Source organism: Chaetura pelagica, unplaced genomic scaffold (genome assembly GCF_000747805.2).
Source record: "Chaetura pelagica isolate M959 unplaced genomic scaffold, ChaPel_1.0 scaffold994, whole genome shotgun sequence".
Taxonomy (NCBI): Eukaryota; Metazoa; Chordata; class Aves; order Apodiformes; family Apodidae; genus Chaetura; species Chaetura pelagica.
The window spans coordinates 28,871-46,163 of NW_009953121.1; the positions used below are offsets into that span (position 1 = coordinate 28,871).

At 41.1% G+C, this 17,293-nt stretch overlaps 1 protein-coding gene across 1 annotated transcript in view; it reads right to left on the reverse strand.

Moving 5' to 3' along the window:
* LOC104388432 (nipped-B-like protein) overlaps positions 1–11,038 on the reverse strand; it is an 18,137-nt gene extending 7,099 nt beyond the window's left edge. The window contains exons 1-3 of the mRNA XM_009997296.1: positions 10,887–11,038; positions 4,429–4,594; positions 3,187–3,317 (exon numbers count right to left, since the gene is read on the reverse strand). Coding sequence (XP_009995598.1) covers positions 3,187–3,317; positions 4,429–4,594; positions 10,887–10,950 — 361 coding nt within the window. The 5' untranslated portion in view covers positions 10,951–11,038. The remainder of the gene's footprint in view (positions 1–3,186; positions 3,318–4,428; positions 4,595–10,886) is intronic.
* Positions 11,039–17,293: the final 6,255 nt, after the last annotated feature.

A 17,293-nucleotide genomic window follows, 5' to 3' on the forward strand; every position in this document is an offset into this window, starting at 1 on the left:
CCCCTCAGTCTCCTCCAAGCTAAAGAGACCCAGCTCCCTCAGCCTTTCCTCATAAGGCAGATGTTCCACTCCCTTCATCATCTTTGTAGCTCTGCGCTGGACTCTTTCAAGCAGTTCCCTGTCCTTCTTGAACTGAGGGGCCCAGAACTGGACACAATACTCCAGATGCAGCCTCACCAAGGCAGAAGAGAGGGGGAGGAGAACCTCTCTTGACCGACTAACCACCCCTTTCTAATGCACCCCAGGATGCCATTGGCCTTCTTGGCCACAAGGGCACATTGCTGGCTCATGGTCATCCTCCTGTCTAGCAGGACCCCCAGGTCCCTTTCACCTACACTGCTCTCCAGCAGGTCAGCCCCCAACCTGTACTGGTCCATGGGGTTGTTCTTCTCCAGGTGCAAGACTCTACACTTGCCCTTGTTGAACTTCATCAGGTTTCTCCCTGCCCAACTCTCCAGCCTGTCTAGGTCTCGCTGAATGGCAGCACAGCCTTCTGGTGTGTCAGCCACTCCTCCCAGCTTAGTGTCATCAGCAAACTTGCTGAGGGCACACTCTGTTCCCTCATCCAGGTCGTTGAGGAAAATACTGAATAGTACCGGTTCCAGTACTGACCCCTGAGGGACTCCACTAGTCACAGACCTCCAACTAGATTCTGCCCCATTGACCACAACTCTCTGACTTCTTCCTTTCAACCAGTTCATGATCCACCTCACTACCTGATCACCAAACCCATACTTGATCAACTTATCTACAAGGATGCTGTGGGAGACAGTGTCAAATGCTTTACTGAAATCAAGATATACCACATCTACTGCTCTACCATCATCTACCCACCTAGTTACTTCCTCATAGAAGGCTCTAAGGTTGGTCAAACATGACGTTCCCTTGGTAAAACCATGTTGACTGCTCTTAATGACCCCCTCATCGTTGATATGCCTAGAGATAGTGCCAAGAACAAGTCGTTCCATCACCTTTCCAGGGATGGAGGTGATGTGGACCAGTCTATAGTTATTCGGGTCCTCCTTCTTGCCCTTCTTGTACACTTGCCCTTCTTGTAGAGTGACATTTGCTATCCTCCAGTCCTCAGGCACCTCTCCTGTTGCCCACGACTTACCAAAGATGATGGAGAGTGGCCTAGCAATGACCTCCGCCTGCTCCCTCAGCACCCGCGGGTGTTTTCCATCCGGACCCATCGATTTATGGATGTCCAGACTGCTTAACTGATCCCTAACCCGATCCTCATCTACCATGGCAAACTCCTCCTTCATCCTGACTTCTTCTGGGGCTATAGGGATCTGGGGCTCCTGGGGAAAGCCTGCAGCAGTAAAGACAGAGGCAAAGAAGGCATTCAGCACCTCTGCCTTCTTTATATCCTCTGTCACCAGGGCACCCACCTCATTCAGCAGCGGGCCTATATTGCCTCTAGTGTTAGTTCTATCTGCAATGTATTTGAAGAAGCCCTTTCTATTGTCTTTGACCTCCCTAGCAAGGTTTAGTTCCAAGGAGGCCTTAGCTTTCTTTATTGCCTCCCTACATCCCCTGACAATAGTCCTATATTCCTCCCAAGTGGCCAGCCCCTCCTTCCATGATCCATAGATTCTCTTTTTCCACTTGAGTTTGCCCAGCAGTTCCTTGTTTAACCATGCGGTTCTCCTGGCTCCCTTACTTGATTTCCTACCCATTGGGATGCTCTGATCCTGAGCTTGCAAGAAGTGGTCCTTGAATGTTGACCAACTATCTTGAGCCCCTTTACCATCTAGTACCCTGTCCCATGGGACTTCTCTCAATAATTGATTGAAGAGGCCAAAGTTGGCCCTGTGGAAGTCCAGAGTTCTGGTCCTGCTGGGTATTCTGTTCCTCCCACACAGGATCCTGCACTCCACCATCTCATGGTCACTGCAGCCAAGGCAGCCATTGACTTTCACCACTTCAACCAGACCCTCCTTGTTGGTGAGCACAAGATCCAGCAGCGCTCCTCTCCTAGTTGGTTTATCCACCATTTGCATTAAGAAATCATCATCAGTGCACTGGAGGAACCTCCTACACTGAATGGTTGGCTGTGTTGGCCTTCCAGCAAATATCTGGGCAGTTAAAATCCCCCATGAGGACTAAGGCCTTGTAGCTGTGAGGCTGCTTTCAGCTGCCTGTAGAAAGCCTCATCAACTCCCTTGTCCTGATCAGGAGGTCTGTAATAGATCCCCACAACTGTATCTCCCATGCCAGCCTGCCCCTTAATTCGTGCCCACAGACTTTCCACTTGCTCCTCATTGGCCCCTGGACAGAACTCAATACATTCTAGTTGCTCTCTCACATAAAGAGCAACTCCACCACCTCGCTTCCCCACCCTATCTTTCCTAAAAAGGACAGAGCCATCCATGGCCACATTCCAGTCATGTGTGCTGTCCCATCATGTTTCTGTAATTGCCACCAGATCATAACCCTTAGAGCACACACAGACTTCTAACTCCTCCTGTTTATTCCCCATGCTGCATGCATTGGTGTGCAGGCATTTCAGGGAGCGAGCTGAGCACGCTGGTGGCACCTTTGGAGGCAGGAGGCCTTCTTGTCTTCATTAATACTAGAACAATGCCCCAGTAGTTCAAACTCAGCTACAACCGCCTCCCACTTCGAATGTAGTTTAAAGCTCTGTGAACGAGCCCTGCTAACTCCTGCCCTAGGACCCTTTGTCCCCTGTGGGACAGAGGTTTTCCATCCAATGCCAGCAGGCCCAGTGTCCTGGAAATTAAACCATCCAGGAGTTTTGTCCCCTACCCCCTTAAAGCCTAGTTTAAAGCTCTGTCAATGAGCCCCACTAACTCCTGGCCAAGAATCCTTTTCCCCCTTTTTGATAGCTTTATACATGTGAATATATATATTCATATATATGAAATATATATGGATGAAATATATGAAATATATTAACCTAGTCATAAAGAAATTCAAATAAAATTACTTTAAAATCAAATCACTCATCCTAGAAAGTAAGCTTTGTAGTGAAATTAAACATTATTTTTTATAAAAATACATGGTAGAGTTTATTTCCACGCTTATTTTAACACAATCACTATCAAATATGAGGTAAGGCATAAATATCACTGTTGTGCTCCATATATATTTGTGGTTACTATTAGTCCTCTAAACTTGCAGAACATAAAACACAATCAATAAGTAATCAGAAATCCTTACCGCTTTGTACCCCATATCTGCTTTGCATGCTTTTCTCCCTGAAAACATTAGGATTCCTTGCCAGGATAGCCTGAAGCAAGACTGGTATATCTCCCTCTGGATCATCACTGCCAAGGTTATCTTTCAATTCTCTGGAATTGTGGAAGTAAGCAAATAAAGAGGCAAATGCATTTTCAATTCATAAAAATCATGAGTCAAGTAAAAATTAAAAAAAAACCCAGCACACCCAACCAAAACAAAACATGACAATTTACTGCTATAATATAGATAAAAACAACTCTGCAAAGCACTGTTCCCTGCCTCCATATTTTTTTCCTCTCTTCATTAAGGAATGGAAGAAGTATTCTTACTAACCTTCAAAATTATTTTGTTAATAAGCACTTGAAATGGCTGTCATAAAAAGCTTGTTGTGCTCACTTTGGTATCGTGATCTTCTTTATAAAAGAACACTTTGGCATAACATCAAGTATTATTGTAGGAGTGAAAATAAAATACGCATGAATGTATAACATTCAGGTTGCAGCCCAACATTTCGAGAATCTTTTATTTTAAAAAAGGAAAATTAGCATTTCTTTGACATCACAGGATTCCCTTTGAACCATCAAAAATGTAATGGATTTTCTATAAAGGCACCTGTGCTTTTGTTTATTGTTTGCTTTGAGGACTTTTAAAAGCTACTTCTATTTGATCAAAACGATTGGAACATATAGGAAAAAGACAGGGCTGTCAAAATAAGACAATTCAAAACACACCAAAGAAAAATGGAAAAAAAATAAATAACCTATATTAACAAAAAGAGATGTTAGCATACTTGCTGTTTTAATTCTTAAAATATTTAAGTTCAGTATCAGAACTGACATAGGTCTTATATGGGTTTCTCTAAAAATTATATTTTTGTGTAATACTGGGTATATAATTTGTCTATGTGCATTATTAACCAAAGTGGAACAGAAATAGCTATTGCACAATCAATAGCACAAAGTTTGCACTCCTAACTAGTAAGAATGAAACCAGCAGTAGATTTATTTAAAAAAAAAAAAAAGTTATGCTTAAGGGCAGTCAGACAATTACTAACGTTCTGATTGGCTGTAATAATTGACTCTTATACAGCGGTAATCTGATAATCAAAACCCTGTACATTCTAATTTTCAGATTCTCTCAAACATCCTTCTCAGTTCAGTTCATTTTAATTTCAAGGAATAAGGATAGTGATCTGATATAGTTGAAGTTTAAAATACATACATGTGATCTGTTGACACCTGATTGAGACTGTGGATGAGTTGTGAAACAAGATTTTCATCCCTGCATGCCAGAAGGCAGTTCACCTCTTCAGCTATCCGTCCATTGAAAAGTAGGCTTTTTGTTGTTGTAGCAGGTAAAGGTGATGGAAGAGGCAGCTGGTTCAAAACTATTATCAGAAAGGAGTTCATAATCATTTCATGAAACACAAACATGGACACCTTCTTATTCCCTCACCTGATTAAGAAAGAAAACCTGACAACTAGATTTATGGATTATTATTTTTAAATCATGAACACACACACACAAAGGTTGGACTCGGCTTTAAACAAAGTAATGCAGTTGAGTCCATAAGTTATATTATTATTTTCATATAAATATTTAACTGTGTTAAGGCAAGTATTATGAATAAAAACATACTTTTAAACATTCCAGAATATTAAGTTATTTAATGTTATGGCAGTTTTCTCTTGAAGCTGAAAGCATGGATAAAGTGAACGAAGGAAATTCAAAATCCTTGTAGTTGCATGCAGTGCTATAAGTACATTGATCATATGCTTTAAGTTTTCTACTATGACCTTCATATTTAATTATTGTTTCCACTTTGTATGGAATGGGTAGATTAAAAAATAACCAAAATCATAAACCCCACCACCAAAAAACCTAAAAAAACCAACAACCAATTTAAGACACTAATTAAATTCTCAGTTTATTCTTCTCCTGTTGTACTCAGTTCTATGTAAGCAATCTTCTCAAGAAAAGGCTAGTATCATTGGATGCAATGATCATTAAAACGTCAATTCAGTCAATATACCTATTCACAAATCACAGAATCCTAGGGGTTGGAAGGGACCTCGAAAGATCATCTAGTCCAACCCCCCTGCCAGAGCAGGATCACCTAGAGCACATCACACAGGAACGCATCCAGGTGGGTTTTGAATGTCTCCAGAGAAGGAGACTCCACAGCCTCTCTGGGCAGCCTGTTCCAGAGCTCTGTCACTCTCACAGGAAAGAGGTTTTTTCTGATGTTTACATGGAACCTCCTATGCTCCAGTTTGTACCCATTGCCCCTTGTCCTATCACTGGACATCAGTGTAAAAAGCCTGGCTCCACCCTCCAGACACTTGCCCTTAATGTATTTGTAAACACTGATGAGGTCGCCCCTCAGTCTCCTCCAAGCTAAAGAGACCCAGCTCCCTCAGCCTTTCCTCATAAGGCAGATGTTCCACTCCCTTCATCATCTTTGTAGCTCTGCGCTGGACTCTTTCAAGCAGTTCCCTGTCCTTCTTGAACTGAGGGGCCCAGAACTGGACACAATACTCCAGATGCAGCCTCACCAAGGCAGAAGAGAGGGGGAGGAGAACCTCTCTTGACCGACTAACCACCCCTTTCTAATGCACCCCAGGATGCCATTGGCCTTCTTGGCCACAAGGGCACATTGCTGGCTCATGGTCATCCTCCTGTCTAGCAGGACCCCCAGGTCCCTTTCACCTACACTGCTCTCCAGCAGGTCAGCCCCCAACCTGTACTGGTCCATGGGGTTGTTCTTCTCCAGGTGCAAGACTCTACACTTGCCCTTGTTGAACTTCATCAGGTTTCTCCCTGCCCAACTCTCCAGCCTGTCTAGGTCTCGCTGAATGGCAGCACAGCCTTCTGGTGTGTCAGCCACTCCTCCCAGCTTAGTGTCATCAGCAAACTTGCTGAGGGCACACTCTGTTCCCTCATCCAGGTCGTTGAGGAAAATACTGAATAGTACCGGTTCCAGTACTGACCCCTGAGGGACTCCACTAGTCACAGACCTCCAACTAGATTCTGCCCCATTGACCACAACTCTCTGACTTCTTCCTTTCAACCAGTTCATGATCCACCTCACTACCTGATCACCAAACCCATACTTGATCAACTTATCTACAAGGATGCTGTGGGAGACAGTGTCAAATGCTTTACTGAAATCAAGATATACCACATCTACTGCTCTACCATCATCTACCCACCTAGTTACTTCCTCATAGAAGGCTCTAAGGTTGGTCAAACATGACGTTCCCTTGGTAAAACCATGTTGACTGCTCTTAATGACCCCCTCATCGTTGATATGCCTAGAGATAGTGCCAAGAACAAGTCGTTCCATCACCTTTCCAGGGATGGAGGTGATGTGGACCAGTCTATAGTTATTCGGGTCCTCCTTCTTGCCCTTCTTGTACACTTGCCCTTCTTGTAGAGTGACATTTGCTATCCTCCAGTCCTCAGGCACCTCTCCTGTTGCCCACGACTTACCAAAGATGATGGAGAGTGGCCTAGCAATGACCTCCGCCTGCTCCCTCAGCACCCGCGGGTGTTTTCCATCCGGACCCATCGATTTATGGATGTCCAGACTGCTTAACTGATCCCTAACCCGATCCTCATCTACCATGGCAAACTCCTCCTTCATCCTGACTTCTTCTGGGGCTATAGGGATCTGGGGCTCCTGGGGAAAGCCTGCAGCAGTAAAGACAGAGGCAAAGAAGGCATTCAGCACCTCTGCCTTCTTTATATCCTCTGTCACCAGGGCACCCACCTCATTCAGCAGCGGGCCTATATTGCCTCTAGTGTTAGTTCTATCTGCAATGTATTTGAAGAAGCCCTTTCTATTGTCTTTGACCTCCCTAGCAAGGTTTAGTTCCAAGGAGGCCTTAGCTTTCTTTATTGCCTCCCTACATCCTCTGACAACAGTCCTATATTCCTCCCAAGTGGCCAGCCCCTCCTTCCATGATCCATAGATTCTCTTTTTCCACTTGAGTTTGCCCAGCAGTTCCTTGTTTAACCATGCGGTTCTCCTGGCTCCCTTACTTGATTTCCTACCCATTGGGATGCTCTGATCCTGAGCTTGCAAGAAGTGGTCCTTGAATGTTGACCAACTATCTTGAGCCCCTTTACCATCTAGTACCCTGTCCCATGGGACTTCTCTCAATAATTGATTGAAGAGGCCAAAGTTGGCCCTGTGGAAGTCCAGAGTTCTGGTCCTGCTGGGTATTCTGTTCCTCCCACACAGGATCCTGCACTCCACCATCTCATGGTCACTGCAGCCAAGGCAGCCATTGACTTTCACCACTTCAACCAGACCCTCCTTGTTGGTGAGCACAAGATCCAGCAGCGCTCCTCTCCTAGTCGGCTTGCCCACCATTTGCATTTAGAAGTTATCATCAATGCACTGGAGGAACCTCCTAGACTCTGAATGGCAATTCTTGGTAAAAGATTTGTATAATGAAAACACCTATTACAATATTTCAATCAGATTATAAATGAATACACCATCTCTTCAGAGGGCATTCTTAAGTATACAGGAACAAAAAGGAAGTGTGCCAAATAAGAAGCCTTGACCAGATTATTTGGCAGGGCTACAGAGACGAGAGCAAGCCAGAAGAGGCCAAAAAGCCTACTACACAGGAAAGTCACTTTCATAGTTCGGACTCTTCTCCCAGGCAACTAGCAAGAAGACAAGAGGGCACAACCGGAATCTGTGCCAGGGGAGGTTTAGGTTGGATATTAGGAAGTACTTCCTCACGGAGAGGGTGATTAGACATTGGAATGGATTTCCCAGGGAAGTGGTGGAGGCACCGTCCCTGGATGTGCTTAAGGAAAGGCTGGATGTGGCACTTAGTGCCATGATCTGGCTGATGTGGTGATGTTAGGTCACAGGCTGGACTTGATGATCCTAAAGATCTTTTCCAGCCTTGGTGATTCTGTGATTCTGTGATGAAAACAAGTTGACTCTGACTTCAAATTCCCAGGTTGATTATATTAGAAATAGCTTCAGAAAAAAACAAAACACAACTGTGAAATATACTCTTTTGGCTCTTTTATATTTTGAAAATTATTTATTTTTTAAAGGGTGGGAAGGACAGAATTCCAGGGCTTTTTCCTCATACAATGTACATCATGCTTGTATTTAGAAATAAACTGCAATTCAAATAAAAGCATAGAATATCTTAAAATAGCTAGCTTTCATTATTTGCATTAGATTACCTTGATTGTGCCCTGAAACTTGAAAAAATAGCAAGATCAGCAAAATATATTTACTAAAACAGCATAGATTCAGATAGTGAATTGAGCCTACTCTACTGTCTTTAGTCATCATGTCCTTGTTTTAAGGCAACAGGACTTGTTCATTCCAGTTCCTTATTTTCAAATAAAGATAAATAAAGTGAGGCAGTGACAAGCCTTTCTCTTTCACCTACTCCTGAGTTTTTAAACATAAAATATGGCAGATGAAGAAGCAAATTAACCTAACACAAGGGCTAATCCCACAAAAGGTAGTTCAGTGTTTCAAGAAACTCTTGCAACAGGAGTTTGACCAATGACTTCTACCAGTTCAATATTTTGACTTCTTTCAAACCTTACCTGCAAATACTTAGTGCTGAAAAGCTGCCCCTTCTCCAGAAGCTTATGATTTGCATCTTGATGGCTCATTATTAGACACACATAATGATACATATATACACATATAAATACATAAGCAGCATCTTCCAATTTTAATATTTCTGAATATCAGAAAGACATGAAAAAGTAGGGGTTTTCCCCTCAAATCATAGAATCCTAGGGGTTGGAAGGGACCTCGAAAGATCATCTAGTCCAACCCCCCTGCCAGAGCAGGGTCACCTAGAGTACATCACATAGGAACGTGTCCAGGTGGGTTTTGAATGTCTCCAGTGAAGGAGACTCCACAACCTCCCTGGGCAGCCTGTCCCAGCTCAGTCTCCTTTTCTCCAAGCTAAAGAGACCCAGCTCCCTCAGCCTTTCCTCATAAGGCAGATGTTCCACTCCCTTCATCATCTTCGTAGCTCTGCGCTGGACTCTTTCGAGCAGTTCCCTGTCCTTCTTGAACTGAGGGGCCCAGAACTGGACACAATATTCCAGATGCAGCCTCACCAAGGCAGAAGAGAGGGGGAGGAGAACCTCTCTTGACCGACTAACCACCCCTTTCTAATGCACCCCAGGATGCCATTGGCCTTCTTGGCCACAAGGGCACATTGCTGGCTCATGGTCATCCTCTTGTCTAGCAGGACCCCCAGGTCCCTTTCACCTACACTGCTCTCCAGCAGGTCAGCCCCCAACCTGTACTGGGACATGGTGTTGTTCTTCCCCGAATGCAAGACTCTACACTTCCCCTTGTTGAATTTCATCATGTTTCTCCCCGCCCAACTCTCCAGCCTGTCTAAGTCTCTCTGAATGGCAGCACAGCCTTCTGGTGTGTCAGCCACTCCTCCCAGCTTAGTGTCATCAGCAAACTTGCTGAGGGTACATTCTATACCCTCATCCAGGTTGTTGATGAAGATGTTGAACAACACCGGTCCCAGTACCCACCCCTGAGGGACTCCACTAGTCACACACCTCCAACCAGATTCTGCCCCATTGACTACAACTCTCTGCCTCCTTCCTTTCAACCAGTTCCTGATCCACCTCACTACCTGATCACCAAACCCATACTTGATCAACTTATCTACAAGGATGCTATACAACTTCTTTTTTCACTGTAGGCAATTAAATTCAATTTCTGGGTTATATACTTTCAGTTTCTCTTGGCAAGTCTTGAAATTTCAACAGTATAATACTAAAAACAAGCTCAGAAGAAACACTTGGGTCACTAAGTCCAATTATCCTCAGATAGTCAACCGAGCTATAAACTCTTGCTTACACCTTTACAAAATGATGCATCTTTGTTCCAATTTTTCTTATTGAAATGGCTGTTCTTGGACCTCATTACAGTAATAAATCTCCTGTTAGCTCCCACCAGAAATTTACTTTTGGTCAGATTATAATGATTTGGTTTTGCACCATTATCAGCTTTTAACATAAACAGTTCTTTTTCTTTTTTTTGCATTTTGTCTTCCTGATGTATTTAAAGACAGCACACAAACCTCATCTGCTCCTTTTGTAGGCTGCACATCCAAGAAAAAAGCCTTATATGTTCACCCGCTTGTTTCCATTCTAGCAGCCATTCTTTGCACCTGCTAATTAGAGTAACTTTTTTGTACTTTGTCCAAAACTAAGGTACTAGGTTTCAAGTATATTCAGCATATTCCATAACTCTCTCTAGCTGACTATCAGTCTACTCTTCTCTCTTTCTCTTCAGTAAAGATGATGAGATGCATATTTTAGAGAAGTATTTTATCATTTATATGGTTTTCTTTATTTGTGAGGTAACCAGATATGTTACTGAATGATATTCCTGTGTTTCAGGTTTACTTACAAGTGTTTAACATCTACATTTAATTTCATTTTTAAATTAGCATGTTTTAAATATATTTTTTAAATTCAAGCAATGAAAAAATTAATTTTTTAAATACCAAATCTGATTTTGAATATATTTACTTTTAATAACTTAAAAAAAATATATATCTTTTTAGTATTTTTAAAATGGTATTTACTGAAGAAGTAGAAGGGAACATAACAAAGACACAAAAAAAAGAAAGAAGAGTACTTACGGTCTGTAAGACTAGCAATCCCTGCAAGAGTAGTGATGGGAACATGAGGCATATCCCCATTCATCCTGAAGTTCTGGGATGGTAGCGTCTACACAGATATTTTAGTTCAGGTGCCAGCTATCATTACTTCCCATCTCCCAAGCACTAAAAAAACAACAACAACAAATTACAATTCTTAGTTTACTTAAGATAATTTTAAATTCAATAACATAAATGAAATACAGACCATAACCTCAGCTGCATGCTAATTAAATTTTGTCAAAAGTGGGCAGAAAAATGTAGAATTTAAATACCAAATGGCATTAAGCGATCAAAACACAAGCTTTTGGTCTCAGAAGCAGAACCCTTCACCAGAAATGAAGCAAGATAAGGCAATCAGAAGAAAAGTCGCTCAGGTTATACAATATCAACTAAAAAATATATATAACAAAATGACCATTGGTTCATACTGCAGTGGACAGCACTTAATCCATAACCAGTTTAAGAAATTAGCTGCTATATTTACTTCCCAGTTTTGGAGAAGGAGATATTCTTCATTTAAGAAGCTAGCAAAAACAAAAGCAGTAATTTACAGATGCAAAAGTCAAGTGAAAAATACAAAATCTTAGTCACCACTGAACTAGTTAGTTTATTTCCTGTAAAACAGCACAGTTTATATTCAACTACTGAAAAAGGAATTTGTGCATCCAGTTTTGTAAGGAAGCCCATACTATTAAACTCAAAGAAAAAAAACCACACAAACCAACTCCCTCAACGAAAAGATAGAGATCATCACAATAATTTCAACTGCAGTTCCCAAGCAACAAAAAATTCCAAAGATTACAATCCAATATTTTTCTACTAATGAAATGACAAAAATAGAACATTATCTTTTCTGAAGACAAGCAAAATAAATTAAAGGAAAGTAACTTTATATATATATACATTTACCTATTATAGACAGGCTCCTGTGTTAACAGTTTGCAAAACAGTAAAAAGACTTCTTCTTTCAGCATTTATGCCATCTACTGAAGATGCTGAAACTATGATTTGCTTACACTTACTTTACAAGTGTCCTGGTTTGAGCCAGGATGAAGCCAATTTTCGTTTTGCTATTTTTTTTTTCCTTCAGTAAGCTTTCTTTTAACTAGCAACATTGTGCTCTAGCTAAAGCTGATAAGACAGTGGAATGTTTTTCTAACTACTGAGGCTTCAAGGCCGCACCTTCACTCTGCCGGCTCAGACACTGTGGGGAGATCTGTGACCCCCCCGTAGGAGGCTGAGTTAGACAGACAGCAAAATTGGCCAAAGATATTCCATTCCATATATCTACGTAAGCTCAAAGGAAGGTCAGAGATCACAGAAGACAACTTCCTTCCTTCTTCTTCTCCCCTTCTCTTCCGTCCATGGCCGGTATCCGGGAAGGACTCTGCTCATCCATCACCGTCGACCCTTAGGCTTGATCTCTCGTGACCCCCATAACTCTCTGCTTTCTCCAGCAGCAGCTCCGGGATTCCTCGGGACTCTTCCCAGTTCAGGGAAGTGCTGTGGGAGTTGCTGGGGTGGGGGGAGGCAAGAGGCTTTTGCCCATACCTGAACATATCTGTATATAATTGTATATATTTTCCTGTATGATTCATTAGTGTTTTAATTAAAGCTGTGTAGTTTAGTTTTCAATCCAGCCAAGTCTCTCTCTTTTTCTCTCTCTCCTTCCCTACCTGGGTGGGAGGGGGAGGGGATCGAGAGCATTGTTGTCAGACCTGAGTCAAACGGTGACAACAATCCAACAGTTTTTGAAATTATATATAAACCAAAAGATCACTGTCATTTCTATCTCAGTCATTTTAATCTCATTCTTTCTTATGCCACACCAATGAGATTTTTTTAATCCAGGAGAAAACACTTCAAACATCCAGAGCAGTTTCCAATACTACTTGATACTGGAGTTTCTTTACCCGAAACGAATGCATATACATATATACACAGAATTTCAGTGGTTTCTTTAGTTCCATAAATAAGGAATTCTTAATTTAAAAAAAAAAGGACTTAACTTTTCCCACAATAAGTCTGCAACAGCAAAGTCAGAAAAGCTAAAAAAAAGTTTAGATTTTAAGTTGTAATTGAAAGGTAAGAACACCTTTCACACATAGGTTGCATATACAAGAAAAAGGTCATGTCTGATTATCTCTCCTCTCCTGACTGAAACTGCATCAAAGCTAAGGCTTACCAGAAATCCTGTATGCAACACAGAAACAAGGGGGGATGTCCTGGTTTGAGCCAGGATTAAGCCAATCTTCCTTTTACTGATTTTTCTTTTTTTTTTTCCCATTCAGTTAACTCTCTTTATAAGCAGCACGTAAGTTTTCCAGCTAGTGGACTGATAGCACTTGAATGTTTATGTTACTGCTGGGAGACCAGGGACATTTTACTCTGCTTGTTGAATCTACTGCTTCAGATACTAAAGGAGCTGAAGAGTCATATCTGCAACCCTCCTGTAGGGAGGAGCAGACTAGACAGATGGCAAAACTGACCAACCAAAGTATTCCATTCCATATATCTACGTAGAATTTGATAAAAATTCAGGGATCACAGAAGTCAACTCCCTTCTTCCTTTTCTCCTTCTCTTCCATCCATGGCCGGCATCCAGGGAGGACTCCATTTATCCATCACCGTTGATCCCTAGGCTCGTGCATTCCTGACCCTCTTAACTCTCCCCTCAGCTCCTGCCTCTTCCATTTTGGAACTGCTAAGGAAAGTGCTGTGGGAGTTGCTGGGGGTGGGGAGAGGTGATAGGAGTTTTGCACATTCCTGCACATACTTGTATATAATTGTACACATTTTCTTTTATCATTAGTATTTCATTAAAGCTGTGTAGCTTAGTTTTCAATCCAGAAAGTCTCCTTATTCTCTCTCTCCTTCCCTACCTGGATGGGAGGGGGAGGGGATTGAGAGCATTGTTGTCGCTAGTTTAATTGCTGATCCCAAGCCAAACCGTGTTGGGGGGAATCTCTTCACATTCCCTTCCTGATTGCCTGGGAAAGCTGTAAACATCAGACACTTAAAATAAAAACTTTCTCCACAGATACAAGATAATAAACATGAACTGGCAAGATCCAGATCTGAGAGTGGAACAAGTGCAGAGAGCAAGGATGGTCAGGGAAAGAAGAGCAAGCTTTCTAAGAGGAGATTAGAAGGGGTTAGTTTGTTTAGCTAACAAAATAAAGGTCAAGGGGGGATGTGGTTGCTCTCTCCAAGGCAGTCAAAGAAGGTTACAAAGGAAGAATGCTACAGGGCAATGCTAACACAACAATAAATGGCAGCCATGAATGCAAGCAAGAAGAAAACCAGAATGGAGCTTCTCACCCTCAGAGCTGCCACTTTCTTTCCATTAGGAGTAGTAGCATAGATAAGCAACACCATTACTTTAAAGATGGATCATACAGATGTTACAGAATGTAGTTGCCTGCACCAGCTGGGAACTAACCACACTGATGCAAGAAGTCTGTCTCTTACCCTATGAAGTTTGTTTTTATGTATGACAATGTGGGTAAACAGATGAGAGTAAACAAAAGACAGAGGGAGACCGATGGATTACGTGATGGGATTAGATTACACAAAAAGCACAATATGATGAAACCACATGGGAATATTTGGGTCCAAATATTACATCTGCTGTGTTGAGAGCAAAACTGCATCTGTTATACAACTGGCAAAAAAGAATTCAATTCCAGAACTAGAGACTGAGGTCCAGTGAAACTAGAACTCAAATTTGATGTCACCAAGAACATTACTGAACTCACTCATTTAGGGAATTCAAAATATCAAGCAGTTAGGGGAAAAGATACATGTAGAACAGCATGCAACAACTAATAGCTTGACTGGCAGACAAGTTTTGTGCTTTGGTTTTTCATTCCCCAACTGTAACAAGAGTTAAAAGTACTACATCATAGCAGCTTGCAATTAGGCAAGAAGAATTGATATTTAGAAAATTTTACATTATCAGCTTTGTACAGTAGCTATTACCAGTAGCAGAGCATTCCTACCTCTAGATTGAAAAAAATGAAACTGTTAATGAATATTAGCTGAATTAAGAAAATCAAAGAACTGCTGCATTGGAAAGCTTTTAAACAACATATCAGGGTGTAGCAGTTCAGAGTAGAAACTCATTTTACATTTATGCAAATGAGGTCTTGCATATTCAGTAATACTCTTGATGCTTTATAAGAAACAACAGATATTGTAAAAGACATTGCAGGGAGGAAGAAACTACAGTGTACAAAGGGTGATACAAAGTACCCCTTAGTGAAAGGAAAACAATGAAAGGACAGCATATATCGAGAATAATATATTAAAAGCTACCATCATAATGATGTCAGCTCTTAACAGGACAACAATAATACACAATTAAAAAGTGAAGCCAAGACAATATAGCAAGGAAAGTAGTATTATAAAAGTTTATGCTATGGATAATAACTACACATTCAAAGTGCTACTTCTGTATGTTACTTTCTTCCCTTTTTTTCTTATCAATTATGTATATTCTCCTTTACTGCAAATTAACATTCCAAAGAAAATTCCTATCAAAATGTTAAATTAAAAAAAAACAACAAACACAAAACCAACCCACAAGTTTTTAAGTAGAAAGTAAATATGTGGTTGGTAAAACAGTCCATAATATGGACACAGAAAATATCTACAGCCTTCAGTGGCACAAAGTATGGGCCATGTCATGCGAATCCTCTCAACAACTCATCTCTATATATATACTCCATTTCTCACCATAGTACAAGGTTAATGGCAGAGTGGAAAACTAACAGGGGGAGAGGGGGAATTATTTAGAGAGAATGGACAGGCATGGATAAAATTAAGGGAAGAAAAGAGGATGAAAGTAAGTTGTGAACAATTTAGGTAAAGAATCAGTGACACTCAGTGAAAAGACAGACAGACTACAACCAGGGAAGAAAGACAAGCAAACAAAAATACTCCATACCAAACAAACAGAGCACCACCAAAAAAACCCAACACACACCACAAAAAAAAAATCCAAGAAAAAGGAAACTATCTGCACTTTTTTTTCTTGTAATTGCAGCATCTGACTATCAATGAAACAATCAAAAGACTGACCACTATTTACTGGTTCAAGCTTTGCATTTATGAAATATTCCTCTTGGTTGAAATACATTCCTGTCTCCTTAACAAAAATACCAGTTCTTCAATGGTTTAGCTATGTACATGCATGAGAATGGTGGAAAACAAAATAAAGGGAAAAATCTGGTTTTGTGCAGCAATATGTAGGCTTGTAGCAATGCGAAGATAAGTAACACCTCAGAATTCAGAAATTTAGCACATTCATTTAAATGTTTCATTCCCCATACTCCAGGGTATTCTTTAACTTGTTATATCTTTAGATTTTAAAATAACATATATTATTAACCTAATATATTTCTGAGAAGGTTAGAGATAAAATTAGGTGGATTAAAATTAAATTTTATAGAAGGACTAGGGTATTAGGTCTCTAAAGTTTTCTTTTCTAAAAGCATTCTATTAAATAGGATACTTTAAATACAGTTTGTTTTATTTAGTTTAGACAATGAAATCTCTAGTTAGAACGAAAATAATTGGTTTTCATTTCTTATATGTTGAGTAGAATTGTATTGATGTAACTGCAGCACCATGATCAAAGTTGATTTCTGCAGCTGCACAAAGTAAAACCAGTACAACTCATAAATGAGTTGAGGTGAGCAGTGGACTTTTCTTTTAAAAATGCAAGCATGCTATTACAAATATAAGCCTTGCCTCATAGTCAGTTTTACGCTTCTATGTTTTGTAATAAACTACTTATCTTGTTAGATATTACATTAAACTCTGCTAGTTATCAGTCCATAAACTGTCCTAACTTAAAGAATGAGGGAGAGAGACAGAAAGAGAATGAATTAATATCCTCTAGTTCACATTCAAAGAAGATAGCATGACTGAATACATCATACAGATTTACACATAGGAGGGCAGATTTCTGGTTTCCATCTGTGGGGAACAGTCCATCTTCTCTCCCCCCACATAAGACTAAACAAAATGCCTTTCAAGCCAGCAAAGCAAGAGTGGCATCTTTTTGCTGATTTAGCCAAGGACGGACTGGAACAGGCCTCTTGCTCTACCAGATAAGTCCACAGCAAGAAAACAGCATAAGGGTTATGATAACTGGCAGAAAAATGGACAATAGGTTAAAGCTGCCTCTGACAGAGTATGTACCTGGCCAGTGCTAATTGGCTAATTTGAACAGTGATTTCTGATCTATACAAAGAGGGCAAGTTTTGCAGACGCTGCTCTCTGCCGTCCGGGAGGAGACCTTGCTGCAGTACCAGAAGCCGCCTGGAACGCCAGCACCGCTGCCCGGAGAAGCCGAGGGGATGCCGCCCGTGCCCGCTCCG